The sequence below is a fragment of the Eulemur rufifrons genome, chromosome 14, assembly GCF_041146395.1.
Source record: "Eulemur rufifrons isolate Redbay chromosome 14, OSU_ERuf_1, whole genome shotgun sequence".
NCBI classification, from domain to species: domain Eukaryota; kingdom Metazoa; phylum Chordata; class Mammalia; order Primates; family Lemuridae; genus Eulemur; species Eulemur rufifrons.
Window position 1 is genome coordinate 21160594 of NC_090996.1, and position 16961 is coordinate 21177554.

General features: G+C 41.3%; 1 protein-coding gene across 2 annotated transcripts in view; it reads left to right on the plus strand.

Annotated features, from left to right (window-relative positions):
• The first annotated feature begins 744 nt into the window (after positions 1-744).
• Positions 745-16961, plus strand: part of COG7 (component of oligomeric golgi complex 7) — a 47033-nt gene continuing 30816 nt past the window's right edge. Inside the window, exons 1-7 of one of the 2 annotated variants that reach the window (XM_069485957.1) lie at positions 745-1056; positions 2575-2723; positions 3042-3158; positions 4059-4227; positions 6646-6728; positions 7677-7799; positions 14203-14401. In XM_069485957.1, coding sequence (XP_069342058.1) covers positions 888-1056; positions 2575-2723; positions 3042-3158; positions 4059-4227; positions 6646-6728; positions 7677-7799; positions 14203-14401 — 1009 coding nt within the window. In that variant the 5' untranslated portion in view covers positions 745-887. Of the gene's footprint in view, positions 1057-2574; positions 2724-3041; positions 3159-3911; positions 3933-4058; positions 4228-6645; positions 6729-7676; positions 7800-14202; positions 14402-16961 lie in introns of those variants that run through there. The other variant, XM_069485958.1, reaches the window with a different exon arrangement.

Sequence of the window (16961 nt, forward strand, 5' to 3'; positions counted from 1 at the left end):
TTCATTGTTGATGGTAATATAAAATGGCACAGGCACTCTGGGAAAGTTTGGCAGTCTCTTAAACAGTTAAACATAAATTTACCTTACAAACCATCAGTTTCACTCCGAGGAATCTATCCACAAGAAATGAAAACGTGTCCGCACAAAGATGTGTGAGAATGTGCATCACACTGTTTTAGGCTGGAAGAAACAAGTAAGTGCAAAGACTGGTGGGTTCCGGCGTGGTGTTTCAGGAAAAGAAAGGGGGCCAAAGTGGCTAGAGCGATGTGGGAAACGTGTGGGAAGAGTGGTGGGCAGACGTGAGATCACGGAGGCTTCACCCGCTCCCTTCAGGAGAGGAGTAAAGAGTGAAGGTTCCAGTGGCCAGTTTGAGTTCAAATCCTGACAGTGCCGCTTTCTAGCTATGTGACCTTGAACCAGTTTCTTAACTGCCTCAGTTTTGCATCTATGCGTTGAGGAGAATAATAGTATTCATAGGACTGTGAAGATTAAAGGCGCTAATATATATAAGGGCTTTACAGTAAGCACATCGTTTCTTGCTCAGAGAATTGTTAGCGGAAGTGGGATGCCTGTACCTGCCGTGAGCGCTCAGCACCCGGGCGTTTCTCTTATACCCAGCGCACTCAGGCGCCCGGAACGCCGGCAGTCTCTATGGTAACGGCCACCTACTTCCGGAAGAAGTACGGCGTGCGGCCGGGGTCAGTCTCAGCCGCAGCCTGAGCGAGCTGACTGAAGCAGCGGAGGGGTAAGTCGCCCGTCCTGGAGGTTCCGGGGTGTTGCCTCGGGGGCTAGCCCCGGTGCTCTCACAGGGTCGCCCGCTTCTGCCTCCTCGTTGTCACCCGTAGCCAGCAGTTAAGGCCTGAACGCCACGCCTGGGCCGTGCCGCCATGGACTTTTCCAAGTTCCTGGCCGAGGACTTCGACGTGAAGGAGTGGATCAATGCGGCCTTCAGGGCTGGCCCGAAGGAGGCGGCGGCAGGGAAGGCGGACGGCCACGCAGCCACCCTGGTGATGAAGCTGCAGCTGTTCATCCAAGAAGTGAACCACGCCGTGGAGGGTGAGCCGCGCGGGCTTCCGGCCAGGGGCCCTCCCCTGCGCTCGGCTGGGCAGAGGTCCCTGAACTGGGCACGGGACACCCGGATTGTGACGTGTTGGGCGGTAAACATCTGTGCCTCACTTGGTGAGAAAGTGAGCCCTGCAGTTTCATCTTGATATGGGAAAGAAACCATATTCAAAGGCCACCCATCCAATATATCTTTTTTTCTGCTCAACATTGGGTGGTACTTAGAAGTAGTGCCTCCTGTAGTCGTAAGGATAATCAAGCAGATTCCTAAAAGTTTTGGAATTAGCAGAAATACAACCCAGAAAAAGCCCAACAAAAGAAAAGAATATGGAAACAGGGGAAAAAGGAAAAAGACCATAGAAAGCAGGCTTTGGGGCCAGACACACGTAAAGCTTGGTTTTGGTTCTGTGAAATCTTGGGCAAGTTACTGCACTTCTCTGAGCCTCAGATTTTTTTTTATCAATAAGAGGTGGCTGCTAATGTCGCCGTGGACATTAAGTGACAGAATGTATGTAAAGCCCCTGGTGCAAAACGCAATCACCCAGTGCCAGATTTCTTCATTCTTCCTTGCAAAAAGAGTTAAGATTTCACTTAATGGTGGCAAACAATTGGTGTTAAGTCAGGTTGATGGTTCATTCCTGATTTTTTAAAAAAAATTGTGGTGTGGTGGCTCACCTCCATAATCACAGTAACTTGGGAGGCTGAGGTGGGAGGATCCCTTGAGCCCACGAATTCAAGACCAGCCTGGGCAACATAGTGAGACCCTGTCTCTAAAAAAAATGAAAAAAATTAGCTGGGTGTGGTGGCACACGCCTGTGGTCCCAGCTACTTGGGAGGCTGAGGCAGGAGGATCTCTTCAGCCAAGGAGTTTGAGGCTGTAGTATGCTATGTTCTCTCCACTGCACTCCAGCCTGGGCGACAGAGTGAGAAGGTCTCTTGAAAATTAATTTAATTTAAAAAGCAGGGTCTTGCTTTGTTGCCCAGGTTGGAGTGCTGTGGCTATTCACAAGCTCCATCCTGCAGGCACAGGAGTGCCTGCTCCATTTCCAACCTGGGCCGGCTAACCCGTCCTTAGGCAATCTGGTGGTCCCCCACTCCTGAGAGGTTACCATGTTGATGCAGAACTTAGTAAGGACACTTGATTGGCACAGCATATTCCAGCCTGTAACTTGTGGGCTCAAGCAATCTTCTTGCCTCTGCCTCCTGAGTAGCTGGGATTACAGGCGTGCGCCACTGTGCCCTGTGGTTCATTCCATTTTAAATCGCACAGCCTTCACCCATTAGTCCAGGGAGGACATGGTCCTAGCAAAGGTCACCTCACTGCCCATCTCCTCTCCTGTCCCACATCTTCTGCAGGCTCCAAAAACTGTGTGGTTGGTAATGTATTAGGGAAAATTTCCTTTGTGTTGTCTGATTCGTTTCATATTTTTCACTAGTGACAAGTCCTGTTTTCACCTTTTGTGCATATCGCTGTTCTTGATTTATTTATTTATTTACTTATTTTTGGTACAGAAACAAGTCTCCAAGCTCTTCAGAACATGCCCAAAGTGCTCCGTGATGTCGAAGCCCTGAAACAGGAAGCATCTTTTCTGAAAGAACAAATGATTCTTGTCAAGGAGGACATTAAAAAATTTGAACAGGACACATCTCAATCGATGCAGGTATTTTGGCTCCTGTCCTAAATGTTGATTCTTGTTTTTGGAAGTTGTACACTCTCATAAGGGGGTTAGAACAGCACAACATTGTGGGAAGCCAACCTTAATACAAAATTGTATTCAAACTGCTCTTTTGCTTGAGTCTTTCAGTTGATTCATCTCTTCAGCACCTGCTGAACAAAATTAGCCAGATGATTGGTGTTTTGAGGTATAAAATTTCCCCAAAGACAGGAGAATGCCACAATACTTATGTTTCAAGTCACTGGTGGAAGGTGAAGGAAAAGGACCTACGATTTCATTTTTTACCACTCCTTTCTTTTTCAGGTGTTGGTGGAAATCGACCAGGTGAAGTCCAGGATGCAGCTTGCTGCCGAATCTCTTCAAGAAGCAGATAAGTGGAGCACTTTGAGCGCCGATATTGAGGAGACATTTAAAACTCAGGTAGGTTTCTTATTTAGGGGATGTTGTGAAATGTATTTAGGTAGGGGCTTAAGGTTTGGGGAAAGCAAATGGGAGCCGTTCATCAAAACCATAAAGGGTGGTCAACAGCAGCATACAGAAACATTCAGACTTAGAGTGGGGAAGATCTGAAACTGCTCTGAGTACTTCCACCCTCTTTAGTTTGCACCCTCTGCCTTACCGAAGCGCGTAGTCAGAGAAAGTTCAGGAGAAGCCCCAGTAAAAATGCTCAGAGAGAGAAGATCGGGGGTAATGACAGCATTGAACATGGGTACACGGGCCTTACACCCTGTGGAATGTTGGCACGTTATTTATTGCCTCTGGGCCTGCATAGTGTGGAAAATATTAATGCTTTTGATACCTAGTTGTAAGGATGAAGTAAGATGATATCTTGCCAAAACTCTATTTCTTTTTGTTTTTTAAAATTAATTAATTTTTTTTAGGGATAGGGTATCACTCTGTCACCCTGGCTGGAGTACATTGATGCGATCATAGCTCACTGTATCCTCAACTCCAGGGTTCAAGCCATCCTCCCATTTCAGTCTCCCAAGCAGCTAGGACTACATATGTGCACCTCCATGCCTGGCTACTTTTTAAATTTACTTTTAATTTTTTGTAGAGATGGAGTCTTGCTGTGTTGCCTAGGCTGGTCTCAAACTCCTAAGCTGAAGTTATCCTCCCCCCGCCTTGGCCTCCCAAAGTGCTGGGATTACAGGGAATAGCCACCATACCCGGCACAATTATTTTTTCATTGTGGTAAAATACACATAACTTATTTTATGAGTTGCCTTTTCATGTATTAAAGTATAATATTTTATCCCTTCCTAATTGAGGTGGCAGGGGTCTTTTAAAATAAATATCCTGTATTCCTGTCTTTTCTAGGACATAGCTGTGATTTCTGCTAAGCTAACAGGTATGCAGAACAGCTTAATGATGCTTGTTGATACACCAGACTACTCAGAAAAATGTGTGCACTTAGAGGCATTGAAGAACAGGTTGGAGGCCCTGGCCAGTCCCCAGATTATAGCAGCATTCTCCTCTGAAGATATAGGTGAGTGCTGGCTGTTTCTCTTCGCTGTGTGTATACCTGTCTGTAAAGATAAGGCCTAATGAGTCTTCAGTCTTTAGGATGTGTTAGTGGTGATTAAATTATGTAGATTAGAAGTAAGCCTGTAACTTTATGATGCTTACATGTTTTCAACATTTTATATGAAATTTTCAACCATACAGAAAAGTTGAAGTGAGTATAGTGGACACACCCTCTAGATTCTAGCATTAGCATTTTGCCACATTTGCTTTGTCACATATTCATTCCTCTATCCATCCATCAATCCATCTTATTTTCTCTGATGCATTTCAAGGTAAGTTGCAGACATTAGTATACTTCACTCGTAAACACTTCGACATTCATATCATTTGCTAGATTTCAATAATTATTTTTCCTTTTATTTTTTGAGATAGGGTTTCACTCTGTTGCCTGAGTAGAGTGCAATGGTGTCATCATAGCTCACTGCAACCTCAAACTCCTGGGCTCAAGGGATCCTCTTGCCTCAGCATCCCAAGTAGATGAGACTACAGATGCGTGCCACCACACCTGGCTAATTTTTCTATTTTTAGTAGAGATGAGGTCTTACTCTTGCTCAGGCTGGTCTTGACCTCCTGACCTCAAGCCATCCTCCCACCTCGGCCTCCCAGAGTGGTAGGATTACAGGCTTGAGCCACCATGTAGAATAACTTTAAATGTAGCAGGAAGATTCATTTATTTAAGTGTTCTTATGAAAATAACAAGCATTTTAAAGGCAAATATTCATTTTCTAACTCCTGGATTGCTCCTGATTGAGATCCACTGGCAGGCTTCTGAAATTTAGCTGGGTTCTCTACAGTGGTTGCTGTTACAATTTTCCTTCTCAGCAGTTTATTGAGCTTCGCAGAAGTAAAGGGGAACAAAGGAAATATAAAAAGGTTGAAGACCTGTTAGGTTTTGTTTTTTTTCCTTTTAATTTAATTCTAAGGCTCTGTCATCTACGTTTTGGCCAGAAGGGGGCAGACGGGATCCACAGGTGGCCTTGCCCTGTGCGATGTTCAGAGACTGCACTGAAACCCAATGCCCTGCCTTTTCAGCAGTAAGCCTGAAAGCAAGTGCTTTGTGTAGTCATTTCCCCTGCACTTTGGGAAATATCTAAGAAACTACTTGATGTTAAAGCCCATAACTTGGCTCTTGGAGTCCATTGTTACGTGTGGAATGCTGATATTTACCAAGTTATTTACTTACTCCTCAAACCACCAAATATGTGAACATACCGGAGTTCAGTGCGTTTGCTTTTTTATAGTTCCCATCTGGTATAACCAAAGTAGGAATTTTCAAAGGGATAACTGACTTGTAAATATTATTTTAATATATGTGCTACGTGAGGAGCAGTGGGGAGTACAAAGATGAAGAAGATAAATTGCAGTCCTTCAAGGACTCTGCAGCTTTGTTGAGGGTGATGATCTGAGGTGGAGCTGAGGCGGTGATGCCAGCGCTGGGGAGCAGCTGCAAATGCAGATTATCATTAGCAGAGAGGTTTGACTGCACAATAAATGTGATGTGCTTGAATCATCCCGAAACCATTCTCCCCCGCCCCCTGTCCATGGAAAAATTGTCTTCCATGAAACTATTCCTTGGTGCCAAAAAGGTTGGGGACTGCTGGCTTAAGGCACCAAATTTTTATTTTTTTTGAGACAGGGTCTCACTCTGTTGACCTGGCTGGAATGCAGTGGTGTCATCATCATCAAACCAATGTCAAACTTATGGGCTTAAGCAATCCTCCTGCCTCAGCCTCCCAAGTAGCTCGGACTACAGGCATGTACCACAACGCCTGGCTAATTAATTCTTCTATATTTTATAGAGATGGGGTATCGCTCTTGCTCAGGCTGGTCTTGAACGCCTGGCCTCAAGCCATCCTCCTGTCTCAGCCTCCCAAAGTGCTAGGATTACAGGTGTGAGCCACCGTGCTTGGCCAAAGGCACCAGATTTAAGGAGGCTGTCTCCCTGCTCTTGCACATCCCTGAGAATGAGCGCCTCCTTCAAATTTACACCCCAGGCTTCCATCTCCCTCATTCTAGCCCTGAATCAAATTCATTTCACCATTCATATATAAGAGTTTTTTTGCTGATGTATAATCTTTGCTATATTAATGATGCTTATTGATGCATTATATTAACAAGCTAGGGCTTGCAGTATCTGACTATCAAATCACCTAGTGTTCTACTCTTAACTCTACTGATTTTTCATATTTATGATTCCTATGAGTGAGATAATTCATTATCTAGGTAGGAACTCCTGAATACTAGTATATATATACATATATACACACACACACACACACACACACACACATATATATATCTCCAAACTGATCCTGGTGAATTCTTTTGCTGCGGCAGAAAGGCTAGTAACAGTATATATACATTTTGTGTTGTTCTTTAGATCAGTCCAAAATGTTTGTGAAGATTTTTACTGAAGTTGACCGGATGCCCCAGCTCCTTGCCTACTACTACAAGTGTCACAAGGTAAGGTGCTGTGAGCAGTGACAATGGTGGAATGCTCATGACACTGGGCCACAAAATCCGATTCATACTCAAAGGGTAAAAATACTGTCTCCTCGCCCCTTGGCCGTTGTTCCTTAGTTAGCCAGTAGGGGGTGCTCTTGGTCTAGCATATGGATTCATTTAATTGCCAGTCAGAAAGTCATTAGTTTTCGTCCTCTTTTGTATTTACAGCTGAACTCACTTATGGACTTGTTTTAATTTAGTCTTATTTTTGCCTTTTAAGGGAAATTCATATCTTAAGCTTGATTGTGCCCTCAGCAAGCTGTAAGAACTTTTTTTTCTTAGAGATGGGGTCACGCTGTGTTGCCCAGGCTGGAGCACAGTGGCTATTCACTGGTGTGATCATTGCCCACTGCAGCCTCGAACTCCTGGGCTCAAGCAATGGATTCTCTGCCTCAGCCTCCTGAGTGGCTGGAACTACAGGCTTACACCACCATGCCTGAGTGGGAATTTTATGTTTTCTAGTGTTTTAGAAGGTAGGGTACTGAAACCCTCAGCCTCCTGGGCTAACCTTAATTCCTTCAAATGCAAACAGTGATGTTAGGACATAAAGCTTAAACTCACCCTCATGCCTACCCCTGAGGTTTGTTCGGGGGAGTGGTAGTGTGCTTAGTAGAAGCGCGTTGGCATGCTTTGGGGGCAGGATAAAAGGAAAGGGGATCACTTGAAAGGCAACAGTTCAAGTTGGGGTGATGATCAGAGCAGGTGACTGTAAATGTTTTTTCTTTCCTGCCTTGTTTTGAACTGGATGGGCCTCGCTGGGTTGCTCGGTGAGTCCATTGAGCAATCAGTGAGTGGTCAGGATGACAGGCAGCTGTAAAGCGTTTGTCTTGCTAGGCAGGCAGGGCAGTTTTTGCAGGCAACATATCCTGGCTGCCCAGTAAGGCCCCCTTTGTTCTGCTTCTGCAGGTGCAGCTTTTAGCAGCCTGGCAAGAGCTGTGCCAGAGTGACCTCCCCCTGGACCGGCAGCTCACTGGACTCTACGATGCCCTGCTCGGTGCTTGGCACACACAAATCCAGTGGGCCACGCAGGTAACAGCTCTTTTGCATTCTAGGGCGAACAAAGCCCGTGGTAACACAGGAATGGGTGACTGCCTTGGGAGTGGTCGCCCACAACAGCAGAGCACGCCCCATATGCTGCCGTCACTCGAGGGGTTAAAAGATAAGCCTAGATTATAGTTAAATGGTTTAAGGTTAAACAAAAAAAAAAAAATTAAAAAGGAAAAAAAAAGATAAGCTTAGAAACCCACGTCAGTGAAATCTTTAGGTCTCTATTAAAACTCTTCTTATCACTCTTATCTATATCTTAAATGGAATCTAATGTGACAGTGTTGCCTGTTGTTCAGCCGGGCAGCCTGTGGAATTCCTGAAGGCCATTATCTTCTGATCTAAAAGCAGGAGGCCCCGGGTCAGGTGGTGTTGGAGTGAACAAGATTGTTTTTATCTTAACTTCAGGTAAAATTTACCCGAGCTGAAGTTAGTTTCCCTTTACACCAAGAGTCAGAGAAAGAGGTAATGTTAAAGGCACCTCCTGCCCAAGAGTGAGGTAAGACAGAGGAACTTTGTTTCAAGTGGAAACTTTCCATCACTTACTTTCCCAAAGTCTCTAGGCTTTCCAGCCATAAGTGGCATAAGCCTTGAGACAGGAGGTGCAGTAGATCCTCTTCTAGGAGAGGAAAAGCCTACCTTACTTTGGAGTAACGACTTCCCGGGCCTGTTTATGATGGGACTTATTTATTTATTTATTTATTTTTACAATTAGTCGTGAATCACTCTTCAGATGTTCATCAGTCATTTGCTGGAATGAACTTGAGTGTAGTTGGAGAGAATTCCTTGTACAGGGTCATGTCATTCAAATTGGTTAAAGCACTTTTCTCCATCTTTGTTCTTTTTCCTTGAACTGACCTAATTCAGACTTAAGGTTTTTTCTGTTTTGTTTTTGTTTTTAAAGGAGAAAACCTCCTGTAGAAATGTCACAATTTTTATGTAATTATTTATGTGTTTTTGTCTCTTCTACTACTTCTTGTAGCATGAGGATAAAAACAGTTCATGTCTATACATACAAATGCCTTTCATCATCTAAGAAAAAGAAGTTAGACTTCTCAGACTTCTATTTGGGCCTCATCCTAAGTTTGTAAGTCATGAGTTTATATTAATTTGCACCTTTGGCCCATGACTCATTTTCTTTTTTGGATGTAAGCATGATATTAATAGTTGGGCTGTCATCTCCTAAAGTTCAGTATAGTGCAAAAGAAGGCCAAAAGTGCCAGGGTAAATGTGTCTCCTTCAGATTCCACCCCCCCCCAGTATTTTAATATGAAAAATTTCCACTATGTAAAAATGTTGAAAGGATTATACAGTGAATACTCACGTACCCACTTTTTCGGTTATACAATGAACATTTTGCTGCATTTGCTTTATGATAAATAAATGCCTCTGTCCCTGTCTCTATCCATTGCCCCATCTTATTTTTTTGATCCATTTCAAAGTAAGTTGCAAACATCATTTACTTCAGATAATATTTATTTACAGTTTTTTTGAGGTAAAATTATGAAATACAATGCTCTTAAATATGCCATTTGATTATTTCAACAGATACAAATACTTGTGTAATGTAAATCCCCTTTCAAGATTCAGAACAGGCTGGGCATGGTGGCTCACACCTGTAATCCTAACACTCTGGGAGGCGGAGGTGGGAGGATCACTTGAGCTCAGGAGTTCAAGACCAGCCTGAGCAAGAGTGAGACCCCGTCTCTACAAAAACAAACAAAACAAAATAAAACAAACAAACAAACAAACAAAGCAAAAGATCCAGAACATTATTACCACCCTAGAAAGTTCTCTCCTTCAGTTTTTGCACCAACACCCCTGAAGGCAACCACTACTCTGATTTTTTTCCACCATAAATTAGTTTAGCCTGTTCTAGAATTTCATATAGGTGGAATCATATGGTATGTGGTCTTTTGGTAAGGTTCCTTTCATTCAGCGTGTTCTTAAGATTTACTCATAGTGTTGTGTATACTAGTTTGTTCCTTTCTGTTGCTGAATACTAGTACCCGGTGTAAGTATACCTCAGTTTGTTTATACCTTCTCTTATTGATGGACATTTGGTCTGTTTCCAGTTTGGAGCTGTTATGAATAAAGCAGCTTTGAAATTTGTTCAGGAAATTTTTTTATAGACACATGTGTTCATATCTCTTGGGTGAATACCTAGGAGTGGAATTGCTGGGTCAAAGGGTAGGTGTACATCTACATTCATCATGTAAGAAACTGTCAGACCTTTTTCCAAAGTGGCTGTACTTTTCCCACTCCCACACAATTGCAATGTGTGAGAGTTCTGATTGCTCCACATCCTTGCCAAAATTAGATGTTGTCATTCTTTTTAATTTTAGCCATTCTGGTGGGTGTGTAGTAGTATCTCATGGTGATTTTAATTTGCATTTCCCTGATGACTAAGGACGTTGGACACCTTTTCATGTGCTTGTCACCTATTTGTACATCTTCCTTTGTGAAGTGTCAACTCAAGTCTTTTGCCCATTTAAAAAAAATTGGGTTATTTGCCTTTTTATTGAGTTGTAGGAGTTCTTTATTTATTCTAGATACAAGTCCTTTGTTACATATGTTATGTAGATATTTTCTTCTAGTTTGTGGCTTAAGCAGAAGTTTTGATTTTGATCAAGCCTAATTTATCAGTTTTATTCCTTTATGGTTATTACTTTCTGTGCCCTAAGAAACCATCAGCAATCCCCAAGTTGCAAAGGTATTCTTCCGTCCTTTCTTCTAGAAACTTATTTAACTTTTACATTTAGGTTTATGATCCGTCTTGAATTAATTTTTGTATGCAGTGTAAGGTAGGGTCAGAGTTTTTTTCCTGGGCTACTTAGGTTGACTTTATAGCCCCAGGTAATAAGTTTGGTTTGGTAGTTTCAATACCCATCTTGCTCTTGTCTCTTACTTAAGTGACTTGGGAGTAGGGGAGGAATTAGACTAAATGACTCTATTCCAAAGAGTTCTAATTGGTTGGTCTATGTATAAAGTCATATCCTAGACCTCCAGTGGCCTTTTTAAAATACATGTTTCAATTAACACACTGAGTCCCTGTATTAGTCCATTTTGTGCTGCTCTAAAGGAATGCCTGAGACTGGGTTATTTATAAAGAAGAGAGATTTATTTGGCTCATGGTTCTGCAGGCTGTACAAGAAGCACCACACCAGCATCTGCTTCTGGTGAAGGCTCCAGGGAGCTTCCAGTCAAAGCAGAAGGTGAAGGGGGAGAAGGCATGTCAAGTGGCAAGAGAAAGGAGTAAGAGAGAGGCAGAGGTAGTGCCAGGCTCATTTAAACAACCAGTTATCTCATGAACTAATAAAGCAAGAACTCACTTATTATCGAGGAGAGGGCACCAGGCCATTCATGAGGGATCCACCCTCATAATCCAAATACCTCACACCAGGCTCCACATTTAACACTGGGGATCAAATTTCAACATGAGATTTGGAGGGGCCAAACGTCCAAACCACATTAGTCCCTTATACTCAAGAGTTCTCCCATTTCCTTAAAGTCACTGGACAAAAGGGATTTTTTGGCCATTGGCTGAAGAACAACAAAGGTTCACAGACTCTAAGACTTGGGGATTGGTGATGGTTTCATAGGGCACAGAAAGCAGTAACAATATAAAAAGGAAAAAAATAGATAAAGTAGGCTTCATCAAAATAAAAACTTCTGCTTGAGCAACAGACTAGAAGAAAATACCTATAAAACATGGATATATGATTTGTGAATATTTGCTCTCATTTTGTGGGTTGTTATTTAACATTGTTGGTAGTGTCTTTTGATGCATAAAAAATTTTAATTCTGATGTAGTCCAATTTCTGTTTTTTGTTGCCTACGCTTTTGATGTCATATCCAAGAAATCACTGCCAAATTCAAGATCACAAGGATTTTCCTCTATATTTTCTTCTAAGAGTTTTATAGTTTTAGCTGTTACATTTAGGTCTTTGATCAATTTTCAGTTAATTTTTGTATATGGCATAAGATAACGGTCCAACTTCTTTCTTTCTTTTGCATGTGGACTGTCCTTTTCCCATCAATTGGTCTTGGTACCCTTGTTAAAAATCATCGGCCATAGCTGTATGGGTTTACTTCTGGTCTCTGTTCTATTTCGTTGGTCTATATGTCTGTCCTTATGCCAGTACCATACTGTTTTGATTACTGTAGCTTTATAGTAAGTTTTAAGTCAAGCAGTATGAATCCTCCAACTTTGTTCTTCTTTTTCAAGATGTTTTGACTATTTAAGGGGGGTCCCTTGAAATTCCACGCGAATTTTTAGATGGGTTTTTCTGTTTCTCCAAAAGGCATTATTAGGATTTAGATAGTCAATCTACATCGACTCTGTAGATTGCTCTGGGTAGTATTACCATCTTAACAGTCTTAAATCTTCCAATTCATGAACGTGAGATGTCTTACCATTTATTTAGTTCTTTAATTTCTTTCAGCAATGTTTTGTAGTTTTCAGTGCACAAGTCTTTCAGCTCCTTGGTTAAGTTTATTCATAAATATTTTATTCTTTTGATGTTATTGTAAATGGAATTGTTTTCTTTAATTTCGTTTTCAGATTGTTGTTATTGTACAGAAAGACAAATTATTTTTGCATGTTGATTTCATAACCTACAACTTAGCTGAATTTGTTTATTAACTCTAACAGTATTTTCTGGATTCTTTAGGGTCTTCTACATATAAGAGCATGTCATCTGCAAGTGGAGATAACTGTTTTCAATTTTGATTTTCTTTCTTTCTTTCTTTCTTTGTTTTTTTTCCAACTGCTTTGGCTAGGACTTGCAGTACTATGTTGAATAGAGTGGCAAAAGCAGGCATCCTTGTCTCATTTCTGATATTAGGGAAAGCTTCTAGCCTTTCACCATTGAGTATCATGTTGGCTGTGGTTTTTTATATATGACCTTTATTATGTGGAAGTTGTTTTCTTCTATTCCAAGTTTGTTGAGTGTTTTTATCATGAAGAGTGTTGAATTTTATCATGTGTATTTTCTGTATTAATTGGGATGATCATGTGTTTTTTTCACTCCATTCTGTTAATGTGGTATATTATGTTGATTCATTTTTGTATGTGAGCCATCCTTGCATTCTTGGGTAAATCCTGCTTGGTCATGGTGCATACTTTTTTTAATATGCTGCTGAATTCAGTTTAGTAGTATTTTGTTAAAGATTTTTGCATGTGTATTCATTCATAAGGGATATTGGTTTGTAGTTCTTTTCTTGCAGTGTCTTTGTCTGCTTTTGGTATCAAGTTAATGCTGGCCTCACAAAATTAGTTAGGAAGTATTCTGTGTCAGTTTGCTAGTTGTTGTTCTTTCATTTTTTTCTTTTCTTTTTTTTTTTTTCTTTTTTTTGAGGCAGGGTCTTACTCTTACCCAGGCTAGAGTGCAGTAGCATGATCGTAGCTCATTGTAACCTCAAACACCTGGGCTCAAATGATCTCCCCACCTCAGCCTCCTGAGTAGCTGGGACTACTGGTGTATGCCACCACACCCAGCTACTTTTTGAATTTTTTCTTAGAGATGAGGTTTGGCTGTGTTGTCCAGGATGATCTCAAATTCTTGGCCCCAGGTAGTCCTCCTGTCTCAGCCTCTTAAAGTGTGGGAATATAGGCATGAGCCACCGCACCCAGTTTATTGGTTTTATAGTTTTAAATTTTATCTTTTTTGGCCTTAGAGTTTCCTAGGAACAGCTCTCATACCTCTTCATGTTTGTACATATCTAAGATACATTATAATAAAAAATATGTAATCAACACTGGGGGTCTGTGAGAACCCCCATGGAAATGGACTCTGTACAGTATCCAAGAGATCTAAAGTACATAGAATGTAAAAAAAGACTACCAGTGAATATATCAATCTGTAGTCTAAACAGGCCTACGTATAAACTATTCCTGATGGTCCTTAAGAATAAAAGAGAAATCCATCTAGACTGGAGATCTGTGTCAAGGGGAGAGGTGGCTATAGGCCAGATAGCTGCTCTGCTTAAAGATTCTTCTAGCTCCCATTCAATGAAGTGCTCTTCTTTCATTCTGTTTTTGTCCCCCACCTCCTGCTGCACCCCCTGCAACTTCTCCATTGTCATCTTCATAGTCTTCTTTCCAGGCAATTTTTGGTGACCATCTAAATACTATATGAAAGCATTTGATAGATTTGAAAATAGGTAGGCACTTGGGGGCAGTGGTAGACATGAAGTTGCAAGTCCCAAATCTTGCCAGTGGACTTTCTGAGCATGTTCACATTTGCAATGAGGGAAACTTTGGGATTATATCTCTAAACTAGACCACCTTTCATCTATTAGGGGAGATGCCTTTGAGTGATCCCTGAGACAGCTTCTTTAAAAAAGTATGCTCCTCTTCGGTTCTGTGTGCTCTCTCCTACTACAGGTTTTCAAGAACCCCCATGAGGTGGTGACGGTGCTGCTGATCCAGACCCTGGGGGCCTTGGTGCCCTCCCTGCCCATGTGCCTCAGCTCCGGAGTGGAGAGGGCAGGGCCTGAGCAGGAGCTTACCAAGCTGCTGGAGTTCTACGAAGCCACTGCCCACTTCGCCAAAGGGTTGGAGATGGCGCTGCTCCCCCACCTACGTAAACATTCCTTCCTCCTGGTTCTCTGGCTTGTCTATACTTGCTCTTTTTGAAATTTCTGGGGCCTGGGTTTGTTTGCCTTTTCAGATGACTGATTTTACAGAAATGGAAGGGATCAGTGTTTTTCTTCTCAACAGACGTGGAAAACTTTTCCATGGAAGCATTGCTGTTATGGGAGTAGTTGTTTAATGTATTTGCCTAGCCCCCTTGCTGCCTCAGTGCTTTACACATTCTGGGGAAGTGATGGACACTTTTGCGGGGGCTTAGACTGTAAAAGAGGCTTCGTAGTGAGGCAGGTGGACATTAGTGGCAACGAGCAGGCAGCAGGTTACACTGGGAGACATGTGCCCTCGTCATTTCAAGTCGTTATAAAGCCTCAGACAATTCAACCTAAAAAGCGAGCACATTTAAGAGAACAAATAGGCAAGAGGAGCTTTTTGAAGGGGAAGGGGAGCTTAGGCAGAAAGGTGGCTATAGGGAAAATGGGCTTTCCCTAGCAGCCGACTGAGAGCAGAGTGCTCCTTGTTCCCATGTGGGTGAACAATGCATGGTGTGTTACGTTTTCCCAGTTCTTTCCCATCTATGTTAAAAGCATCATAAATTTTTAAATAACACAGACCTCGTGACACATGCTGCAGTCAAATCAGGAAATCGCTTCAGGAAGGCCTTGTTCTGCCATTTGGCTGCAGTGTGTCACCAACTTGGTTTATTTAATAGTTATTCCCTTTAATTACATTTGTGTATAATTGCCTTGTACATTCCAGGGAGTGTGTTTATTGTTCGGATTCCTGATGATTCATAGGTATTTTTGGCATACTCACTGGTCAGGCCTTGGATATGATGCCATTGGGGAAGTGGCTGGAGTGTTGAGGCCGTGCATCCTGCTGGAGCAGAGTGGGATAAAGGTTGGACAAGGAACGGGCTGCGCTCCTCCCACAGGTGATGGACGGTGGAAGAGGAGAGAACCACCCTCTGAAGAGGCAGATAGAGAAGGGCTTTGTTAGTCAGCCATGGGAGTGTAGATTTCGATCAGTTCCTATTGAGGTTTTCAAAAGAGTTTTTTTTTTTTTTAAGTTTGAAAATACTTTGGAAACATACACAAAAATAAAAATAAAAAAATAGAGTGAAAATGATTCATAACCTCATCACTCACAGAGAGCCACTGGCAACATTCTGTCATATTTCTTCCCACTAATTCAAATATAAATATACATTTCTCACAAATATTACCATAAATATTTAACATATGCCATATAAATAAATACATGTGACATTTTATATATTATAACATTACATATTCATATAATATATATAAAATATTTAAAAATATTGTTCATGGACAGTTTTATGTTCTCTTTCTTTGCTCAAAATAATATAATGAGCATTTTCTTATGTCATTAAATGTTTTCCTAAGACATGTTTTTTAATGACCCCATATAACTATGGCTCATTCCAATTTTTTAACCACTATGATAAGTAAAACTATCATGAGCTATCTCATCCATTAATTTTTGAAGTCAGCTCTGATTATTCCTTAGGATAAGTTTAAATATGCAGTTTGCCTGCATAAACTTTTATATTGCTGATTATAAAATGATGATTTCCTAATTCTATTATTCCTTCTACATTTATTTGCTGGCATTCTTTTGTAAAGATGAGATTTTCCTTTCTTTCTCTCTAATATCACTACGAACTCGTGGATTCTTTTTTTAATTCAATGTGATAGGATCCGTTGTCATCATTGATCATTCATTTTGATGTTCAAATTATTTCAGAATTAGACTGTGGTTGCCCCTTCAGGCTGTCTCCTGTATCTTTTTGACACATCCCTATCAGTCTTGAGGTGCTTCCTTGCTTTTTGACACAAAATGTTCCAAGAACACCATGTACTTTCCCTTACGTCAGATCTGGAATAAGTCATTTTCCTAGGAAGCTTGGTTTCTTCTAGTGGGAAATGGTATTTAGAAACCAAGATCTGGGGGCCAGGGATGTTCAGTGTTGCTGGGACATCATTACTTGTACGCTACTGTGGTGGACAGAGCTAGGAAATATGTATTTTTTAAAAATTGCCAATTTATACTAATATTTCCCAATCAAATCCAATGCCACGAGATTTTTACCTCTTGCATACCGATTTGCATCTCCCATTTTCTTGCAGTGAGAATCCTAATTCCCAACAGTGTGTGTGTATGTCTTTTATATATGTATATATTTCATATATATTAATATATGCAATTACTTTCACAACTGCATTATGGATAGATCAAATATATTTAATTTATTCATTTAAGTATAAATGGGGTAGTACTGGAGTACTGCTTGCTGAGGATGCAATGCTGAGCAAACCAGATGCAGTCTCTGCTCTCGTATAATGTATATTCCTGTGGGAGATAATCATACAATCATACTAATGAATGTATAAGTACAAAGTGAGAAAGTACTTTGAAGAAAAGCAAATAGTTCTAAGAGTATATAAACAAAGACTGGCAGACTTGAGCTGAGTGAGTATTAAGGAGTAGGAGTTAACTAGATGAGGAGGGATAGGGAAGACAGAAGGATC